This window comes from Empidonax traillii, unplaced genomic scaffold (assembly GCF_003031625.1).
Source record: "Empidonax traillii isolate 1590-97213 ecotype Southwest subspecies unplaced genomic scaffold, ASM303162v1 scaffold35:size4298261, whole genome shotgun sequence".
NCBI lineage: Eukaryota > Metazoa > Chordata > Aves > Passeriformes > Tyrannidae > Empidonax > Empidonax traillii.
In genome coordinates, this window is record NW_020955228.1 from 2,202,541 (window position 1) to 2,211,922 (window position 9,382).

At 40.7% G+C, this 9,382-nt stretch overlaps 1 protein-coding gene across 1 annotated transcript; it reads right to left on the minus strand.

The window, feature by feature from the left end:
* Positions 1-2,842: 2,842 nt before the first annotated feature.
* On the minus strand, positions 2,843-8,127 carry AGR2 (anterior gradient 2, protein disulphide isomerase family member). The gene is made up of 8 exons (XM_027877916.1): positions 8,026-8,127; positions 6,203-6,340; positions 5,846-5,909; positions 5,712-5,764; positions 4,717-4,790; positions 4,272-4,335; positions 3,768-3,851; positions 2,843-3,165 (listed from the first exon to the last, which is right to left on the minus strand). Exons 2-8 carry the CDS (start codon positions 6,330-6,332, stop codon positions 3,116-3,118), a joined length of 519 nt encoding a protein of 172 aa, XP_027733717.1. The 5' UTR covers positions 6,333-6,340; positions 8,026-8,127; the 3' UTR covers positions 2,843-3,115.
* Positions 8,128-9,382: the final 1,255 nt, after the last annotated feature.

Here is a 9,382-nt window from a genome sequence, read left to right on the forward strand (position 1 = left end):
TGAATTTGTTTTAGTGGTCAAAAGACAGATCAGTGAATCGTATGATTTGATTAAAATTTTTCTATCATAATAATAATACTTTGTCTCTTCAGGATTGTGATTAAAAAATGCCCAAAAGCGACCCATACAAACCTTGACATTTCCATTAGAGGGGTGGATTTGCTTTCTGAACCTGATTCTGAAGGGGGGCATTAAAACTCTCCAAGTCTGACTTTGGTTTCGGGAGGGAAGAGGGTAGCCTCTCAGGGGAGGACTGACTCATGAGTGAGTATACCAGAAATGCTGTACTGTTCTGACATGCCAAAATAGAGCACTTAAAAATAATTTATACCTATTTGTGATACCTTTTGTCGTTGAAGTTTTCTTTGTTCATTGCTTTCTCTTTTTGAAAAAAGAGTCTTTGCCATATAAAGATTTTTTGTTGTTGTCGTTCATTTTCTAGAGAGGCATTTGTAACCAGATTTTCTAGAAGCTATTTACAGGAGCAGAGTATACAAATATTGGAGTGATTTAACTTGGGGCATACATTTTGCTTACATTAGATGTCTTTTGACCCTAGTTGTGTTGAAATGCTCCTAAAGTTTGTTATTTTGGAAAAAGTAGAAAGATATATTGATTTCCTCCAAAACACACATTTTTATCATATTAGAAAAACTGGCTGTAAAATAATAAAATCTAATTCTTCTGCATCTGTATGAGAAAGTGAATACAGATCTTAACTAACATACTGATATTACTGTATACTATTTGTCTCCTTTCATATGAAGGTAACTATTACAAAAGGAAAAGCTTGTATAACTTGAAGTGATACCTGTAAAAATATACCTTAAAAGCTATAAGTAAGGTGAAAAGCAAACTATAAAAGCATAGCCTTGAGTGCAAAAAAATCACTTGTTTCAAAAACTAATTTCTTGGTACTTGTAGGCTGAACTAGTTTGGATATTTGCAGCTATAGTGTGTAGACAGAATAGTAGACCCTTGTAGGTTATGCCTTACATCCATTCACTGGATGTTATCCGTAGGATCAGTGCATCTGCTTAACAGACTTAATCAAAACAGACTTGTAAAACATGATGGCACGGGCAGCTTTTGTTTTAGGTCAGATACAGAGCTCTAGCAAGTGTACTTGGGATTGAGTAGGTAAAGATGATTCTGTTAACCAGTTGCTCCAATCTCCCTCTGTGCTGTCCCTCTGCTAAGTGATGTGACCACTTTCTTTGCTCTTTGTCACTGATAGCTGCTTCTGTGGAGTATTTCTGCCCATCATTGCATCTCTTTTTCCTCTGTCTTCTGGATGCTGCAATAGAAAGGAACATCTTACTGAACCACTGAAGGAATACTGAATTGCATGTCCAGAACAATTGAGATTTTGTGGTTGGTAGGGTTCACATAGCTTGCCAAAACATATTAGCAAGTACCTTCCTTCTCATTTTACTGAAATTCCCTTGAGCTGAAATTCTTGCTTCTCTTACGTGTCCTGCCTTCCCCAGTGTTTTCCTCTCTTGTAGTTCTCACCATGACTGGTAGTGACAGTAATGGTAATAGTAGTGATAAGAGTGCTGTCATTGCCCAAGAGCTGAGAAGATAATGAAGGTACAGTCCTGGGCAAAGCTTTTCTCACTCATGGTGCTGCTGAGTTCTTAGGCAGAAAGGAGACTTTCCATCCCCTTAAGTCTTAAGGTGGTGTGTACTCTCATGGTGTTCATCTGCAGAGTTAATTTTAGTTCAGACTTCTCTTGTCCCTTTTGGGCTTGTAAATAAGCAGTCACAAGCTGTAACAGTCATGAAACCAAGCACATACTCAATACAGCATCACTTTATTAATCATCTCAAGGCTTTACTGAAATCTGATGTAAGCAGGGACCTTTTAAGGGAAGCAGTTTTATCTTAAATTACTTCAGAATGCAGACGGCTTCTTAAAAAAAAGAAATAAAACCCTCCATGCAAACAACCCCATCCTCTAGTCTCAAGTACTTTTCTGGGAAAGGTTTGCACTTCTCGTTATCTTAATTGTAAAGGAAGGGCCGATAACAAAAGCTCTACATAGGCTGGTGCTACAAGAAAATAAATGGAGATAAAGCAGAATGAGCAATACAGAGCTTAGCTAGCTGCTGAAACGAGATAAAAAGCTGCTCTCCTCTGCTGGGTTTGGCTGGGTAGAGTTAATTCTCTTCACAGTAGCTTGTATGATGCTGTGCTTTGGATTTGTGACCAAAACAATGCTGATAATGAGGTGGTTTTCTGTGATTGCTGACTCTGACATGGAGACAAGGTCTTTGCTGCTTCTCACACTGCCCTATCAGCAAGCAGCCTGGGGCTGCAGGAGGAGGTGGGAGGGGACACAGCTGAGACAGCTGACCAAAAGGATATTTCATACCATATGGTGCCATGCTCAACATATAAACTAGGGGAAGAAGCAGGAGGGAGGGGGACATTTGGAGTGATGGTTTTTGCTTTCCCAAGTAACCATTCCATGTGCCGTGGCCCTGCTTTCCCGAGGATGTCTGAACACCTGCCTGCCCATGGGGAAGCAGTGAATTAATCCCGTGTTTTGCTCTGCTTGTGCGCACATATTTTGCTTTACCTATTAAACTGTCTTTATCTTAACCCACAAGTTTTCTCACTTTTACCCTTCTGATTTCTCTCTCCCATCCCAGTGGAGTGGAGTAAGAGAGAAGTGACTGTGTGGGGCTGAGCTGCCGGCCAGGATTAACCCACACCAGCCCTTTTCCTTTCAAAATGCTTAAATGGAAAATGTAAGCTGTGGTCTCAAGCAACATAATGATTTTACTCTTTCTAATAGTGGTAGATGAAGACAAGAAAAGAAACAAACACAGCAGTGTTTTGTATGTAAACACTTAAAATGGATTTATTTTTTAAAAAATCATTTTTACAGTTGGATCATACAGTATTCTTCTGTACGCCTTAAATTAAAAGCCTCCAGCTTTTAAAAATGCTGCCCAGTACAAAAGTGCTAACGTCAAACTGTAGTGTTTATGTATAGAAACCATCACTACACATCACTAAATATCACTCTAAATAGTCTCTTCACCAGTGTCAATGCGTGGAGAAGAGATGGAAGATGAGATTTTGTAAAAAGGCCTTCCTTCTTCCGCTACAGTTCAGTCTTCAGAAGCTTCAGTGCCTTCTGCATATTTGAATACACTAGAAATGAAATATTCATGCATGTTATTTTTACTGCAACTTCCAGCAACTGCAAATGCTGTAGAGAAAATGTCATTATTATTAAAGCTTTTAGTCACATGCCTATTGCTATACAGATTCTGATGCACTCTGCTCTTCCAAGAAGTTTGTGAACATCATGTGTTTTATTTTGACTGGTGAGAACATACATCTATTAGTGCAAACGCATGGGCACTCACAGGACAGAGACAGGAGCTGTGCAGCACAGAGGGAGAGCTGTAGCAAACATCTTTCCCTGCTCCCAGGTTTCCTGACCTGGGCCGGCAGGACGCGTGTGTGAGTCCTCACATTACTTGCAGCGAACACTGCTGAATTATGCAAGTTCCTACTGACATGTACTTGCTTTTAAAACAGACGGATGCTTAAGACTCCAGGGCTCTGGCATCATTCTCTTCACCTCACTGAGTTTAAGTCTAGCATCCTGTTTAATTTTAATCCTTGTTAAATGTCTTTCAGCAAGTACTGATAGCAAGAGTCTGTAATGCCTGGTGCCTTATTCCTTGTTGCATGAAAAATGTAACTGCTTTAAGAATATTTTCAGAATGTTTCAGAACACTACTTACACAGTGAAATGTCAGAGGGCTCGTATGCATAGAGTCGGTTTGAATATCTTCCAGTAATATCTGCTCTCACAGTCAGGGAAGGATCTGGAAAAAAAGGATGAGAGAAGTTGTAGAGGACAGGACTAACCTGCAAGTGGAAAGAAATAAAATCAATCTTTTTGCACTCCTGCTTGCTTTCTAAATGTTTCTGCAAGACATGTCTGCTTCTGCTAACAACCAAGAGACTGGTCTTCTACACAGTACTGTTTCAATTTTAAGTGTTTTGTTTGCAGGTTTATTAGGAACGGGATGGATTACCTGTTCCGGGGACTGTGGCACCCTGTCATGGTGGCATGCTGGAACTGTAAAGCTGGCTGGGGTTACTTTGATGTTTCATCCACAAAACCAACTAGAACCCTTATACTTCTCATGGAATAAATTCCTGTTCATCAGCCCGAGGATTTGAGATGTGTGGTGCAGCAGGGGCTCTGCTCTGAGCTCAGCTTTGATGCTTGAGGTACTCACCTATGAACAAAACGCGAGGGACGTACTGGCCATCAGGTGCAAGATTCTTGTCTGTGGTTTCATACTTCAAGAAAACAGAGATGGTTCCCAGTCAAAAAGAGCATGCTACATAAATATTTTTTCCTTCATTGTGCCTTGTGTTATGAAATCCTGCTCAAATAATACATTTTGCAGTTTAAGAAATTAATTGTCTGGGATGCAGTCTTTTAACAGCTGGAATTGCAAATTGATAACAACAGTTTATGCTCTTGTTAAACTTTCAATTCCCTCACATTTTGAGTTTATGGTAGCTACAAATGAATAAACACTTAGTACTCTATCTGTTATGTTTCAGCAGTGGCCATTTCCTACCCAAGTCAAGCTCTTAAACTGAAGCTAGAGAAGCCATAATTAAAAATAGAACTTTTATCGCTTTTATTTACTGAAGTTTAACTGGGAAACTTACGACAAGGTTCAGGAGAATAAATTTTTCAGCCAGTTTCTGTATATCTTTGTGTTCAGCAAAAACCTTCTTGAGGGCTACAGTGAAACAAACAGGAAAGAAAATTAAAAATATGCCCCTGGAATTGTTTGTCCTCAAAAAAGAAATTCAAGCAAACTGGCAGAATCAAAATGAAAATTCCCAGTTTACAATTGCAGCAAATGAAGGTTTCCAGTTCATTCCACCCGCTCAGTTATATTCTGCACTGAAGAGTAATTATATTGGTACAAAATGCCCCATCTTCAGACAGTGCACCTCTCAGATTTGTCTGCTCAGGTTTGAACTTGAGCATTTGACTGTTCCAACCTCCTGTTCTACTACTGCAGTTTCTTGAAGTTCTTACAGCACTTGACAACACAACATGTAGGGCTTCGGCCCGAAATGCATGGAAGGGTTTTAATTTTTGTAGAAAGAGTGTTCTGGAGTTACTGGAGCTCTGGATGGATGCAAAGGTCTTGCCATGTGGACGAACTTGCAGGAAGAAGGGCCCCCAGATAAATTCAGAGACACTGGGAAAAGAGCAGTCCCAGTTGCCAGAAATCCTGCAAGTTTCAGCCTGGATTGATTTAGTCCCTGGCTGGATTCAGTCTCAGTCATTGACGATATTGAGAACTATGTCCTTTCCAATAAATTATTGTTTCTCACTACTCCTGGTCTTGCTATTGGCTTTGGCTGATTGTGACATGAACCAAAACTAGATTTGTCAGAAGTCAAACCCTGCTGACCTGAGCTCATTTCTGTATCCATTCTGTATCATGCAATACTGAATGACCATTTTTATTTTATTTCTGCACATTAGAAAATACCTGTGTGGGATAACGACCAGACTAACACTCCCCATGCTTGTGCAAGCAAGAAGAATGGTGGCTGATTTTTTTTTTTTTTTGAACAGCATTTATCCAGAAACTGAAAACAATATTATTTCCTCCCCCCCCCCCCCCCCAGTGCAAAGGGATTACCTTGGCTGTGTGGGCAGTCTTCCAAGTGGTGGATAATCATCAGGGGTTTCTGGCTGGAAAAGAAGAGCCCTCGTTAGGAACAGGGGAGGCACAGGGGGCTCAGGGGGGTGCAGCAGGGATGGCAGGGTGGGTACCTGTGCTTGGCACGGAAGAGGGCTTCCTCGTAGGTCTGCGTCCAGATGAGCTGGTCTCCCCAGCCTGTGGGAGGGGACACACACACAGGCAGAGCGTTATAATGCGGGCCCGTGGCTTGGGGTTCCAATCCTGCCAGCCTCTGCCGGGAGAGGTTGGAACAACCCCGCTGCCAGGGGGCTTTAAATCAGGAATAAAGGAGGAAAGTGGGCTAGGAAAAAGTATTTGCAGAATGAGTTGCAAGAAAATGAATTTTTTTAGAATAGCATAGTAACCAAAGCATTCATGATTGCACTTTTTTTTTTTTTTTTTTTTTTTTTTTTAAATTTGGGGCTCTTTTTTGGTTGGTTCGTTTTTACCTCTGGAGAGTGTTTGAGGCAGTTTTGGCTTAGCAGTAGTCTCCTTTGTATCCTTTTTGCCTGCATCCTTTGCCAGAACACAGGAGATGGCAATGAGCAGCAGGAACACGGACATGTAACTCTTCTCCATGGCTGCTCCTGGAACAAATGAGAGAAACTCCCCGTTACTGTGGTGCCTCCCAGGCTGGTGCTGGCTGGGAGGCAAACAGCAGATAAGGACAGGTAGGCAGTAGATCAAGTCACAAATATGCAGTGGGGGGAGTCAGGGGTGAAATAAACTGCTCCAGGCAGGGGCTTGGGGGAATTGCGAGGAAACCTGAGGTTTGCTCAGCAAACTGCCCTGCAGGAACCGGCTGCTTCTCACTGCCCTGCTCTTGCCATTGGGCTGTGGCCCTTCTAGGAGGAGGGGGTGTGTGTGTTAGTTTGTCTCTCTTCTTTTTATATGTATTGAATATGCTCAGTAAAATAACTGAGTTTGGCAATACCAGAAATACTTGAAAGTCCTAATATTTTCACAATTCTACCTCAATCTCCCAGTGCTATAGTAACTCAGCAGCAGGTGTTGAAAAATTGTCTTGGCTCTTCCCCCATTTTGCTGTGGGAACAACTCAAATGAGAAGTCAGAATGTTAAGCCAGGCTTTACAGTGAGTGTTAGCACAGGCACAGTTTATGGTGGTGTTGAAACTGTCGTCTCCCTTAAAACTATCATCTAATCCTTAAAATCAGTAAAATCTATAATAAAGAGTGGGGAGAAGTGGCTGTGTGGCACAGTGAGAACTGAAATGGAGGTTGAGGGTAGAAGCAGCACAAAGCAGAGGGCATTTCCTGAGCCAGACTCTTGAGACGAGACATGTCTGAGGGGAAACTCCTCAGCATTTCAGCTGGGAGGTTCCTCTGAAGGGGTAAAGCAATTATGATCCCATGTTTTCTTACTGCATTTCCTCCTAGAAACTAGAACCCATATAATGGTGAAATAAGAAAATTTTAAGATATTCTAAAAGTGATACAGATCATTCAAAAGATTAATTAAAAAAAAACCCAAACCCAGACAAATAAAAATCAAAACAAAAAAAACCAACAGGCTGACAATTTTTAAAGTTCAGACAATGAAAATTAAACTCCAGGGAAGCAGAGGTGTTTTTCTGGGTAGGAACTGTAGGAGGAGACATTAGCTGAGTTTCCATCAGTGATACAGTGCTCTTTGCTACTGGGATGTCCAGTAGAGCTCAAACATCCAAAGAATCACTGTTTCAAGGGTCTGAAATACAACTTTTCCATCAGACTGCCTTCCTGCCGTAAGAAAAGTCTCCTCGGCAAGGAAGAAAATTGCATGAAGTTAAATTAAACTCTGTGGATGGTCAGGGTTGCCTCAAGAGGTGTTTTGGCTTAGAGCTGTATGACAGAAGTAATGCTTCTTTAAAAAGAAAAAAAAAAACCCACAAACCAAAACGAAAAAAAAACCAACAAACCAAAAAGGTGTAGGACAACCAGGAAATCAAAGACCAGGCACATATTGTGCTGTTGTAGAGGCAGAGCGCAGAAACTAAAGACAGCAGAACATTAAACCTGCTCCGTAAGAGCTTTGCCTCTGGAAGAATATGTGCACTTTTGAAAAGTTTTCCAAAACAACCCCTCCTCTACTGGTTCTTTTAGCCCACAAAACCAACGTTTCTCTACACATTTTCCTTCCTATCAAACTGTGCTGGACTGTGCCTGCTTAGCTGCAGTCTTTTCTTTCCAGTGATCAGACCCCCCAGCCCCAAGAGCGTGGGTTCACAGCTCCCCCAGCACTTTCTGAAGCAGTGAGCCTGCGGTGCCTTACCTTGTTTACTCTCCCAAACGCCTGCCAGGGTGCGAAGGTGTTCCTGGTTACAGTGTGAATGCTGCTGTTCCTACTGCCTATTTATGCACCTCAACAACCCAACTCCACCCACAAGATTTGAATTTGAATACTACCTCCAAAGAGCTAAACTTTCAAGTTTTTTCCCTACCAAAACTCGCAGAGATAATCTCATAACTAAATAACATTATAGTTTCCTACCAGACACCATATCTAAAGCTCCGAGATGTTTTGGTAGACTTTTGGGATATTTATTGCAAGGTGATTTTCAAAGGTTGGCAAAGTTCCAAATCCAGGTAAGCTGAAGTCAAGACTCCTGATTTGCCTGAAGAGTGATTTGTCTTTTTTTGATTGGTCAGAAAATCGGTATGGATCACTGTTGTTTTCATCCTTAGAAAAAGCTAAATGGATGACTCAGAACTATAGAGGTTAATTTGATAATTAACTGTGCACATTATACGGATATGCATGTACACATGCACATGTAACAACACATAGAAAAATAAAACTTAAAAGAAAGTTTGTAAAAATCTCCACAAAAATGTATTTGGAAGCTGTAACAAAAAACTGTGTTCATAAGCAGGGGTCTAAATCAGCATTTAATTCAAATTCCAGGATTAATTAGTTGTGTAGACATTTATTTTTAACTACATGAACACCAATCATTTACTTTCACATACACATATAATACAGTGCAATGCTCAGGAAAATGAGACTTTTTTGGGTGCTTGCTAGGCCATTCCTACTGTTGTGCTGTCTGCAAACTGTCCTTCTGCAGGGAGGTCAGTGTGATTCCGTCCTCAGCAATATATGATAAAACTACAGTATGTTCTTCTTGGTGCATGCCTCATATATTCCAGTGAGATTAAAATCACATGTTCATGGGCAGTGAGTACTTAACATTACTCAGCTGGGTAGATGAAATCCATCAGATATGGATTTTCCTGTTTGAAATTCACAGTGCTCTCTGATGGCTGCTAACAGCACCCATTTATATACTTAAGAGAATTAAGAGCTTTGGATCACAGTCTGGATTTGGATTTTTTTTCTTTCATAAATAATTAGGAAAACATGGTGCAGAAGCCAGATGGTGAACTCAAGCAAAAAAAAAAAAAAATTATTGCTGTTCCTTACAAATATTCAGTAGTACCATGCTTTACTTAGTTGCTTGACTTACAAGGGTGAAACCAAAGCTCACAGCGACACATCAGTCATTTAAACGTCCCTTTCTGTTTCATAATACGTGTATGTTTTCCTGATAAAGAAATGAGAGAGTTTGCATATAAATTTCTTCTTCTTTTGCAGCACTTCTCCCTGCAGATTTAGAGATGTATTTTTT

Bases quoted from the DNA above. Each gene is read 5' to 3' on its own strand.
- AGR2 (XM_027877916.1), bottom strand. From the start codon at position 6,332: ATGGAGAAGAGTTACATGTCCGTGTTCCTGCTGCTCATTGCCATCTCC. The intron at 5,765-5,845 runs GTACCCACCCTG...CTTCTTTTCCAG, and splicing joins CTCTTCCGTGCCAAGCACAG to CCAGAAACCCCTGATGATTA. The intron at 4,336-4,716 runs GTAAGTTTCCCA...GTTTTCTTGAAG, and splicing joins TTATTCTCCTGAACCTTGTC to TATGAAACCACAGACAAGAA.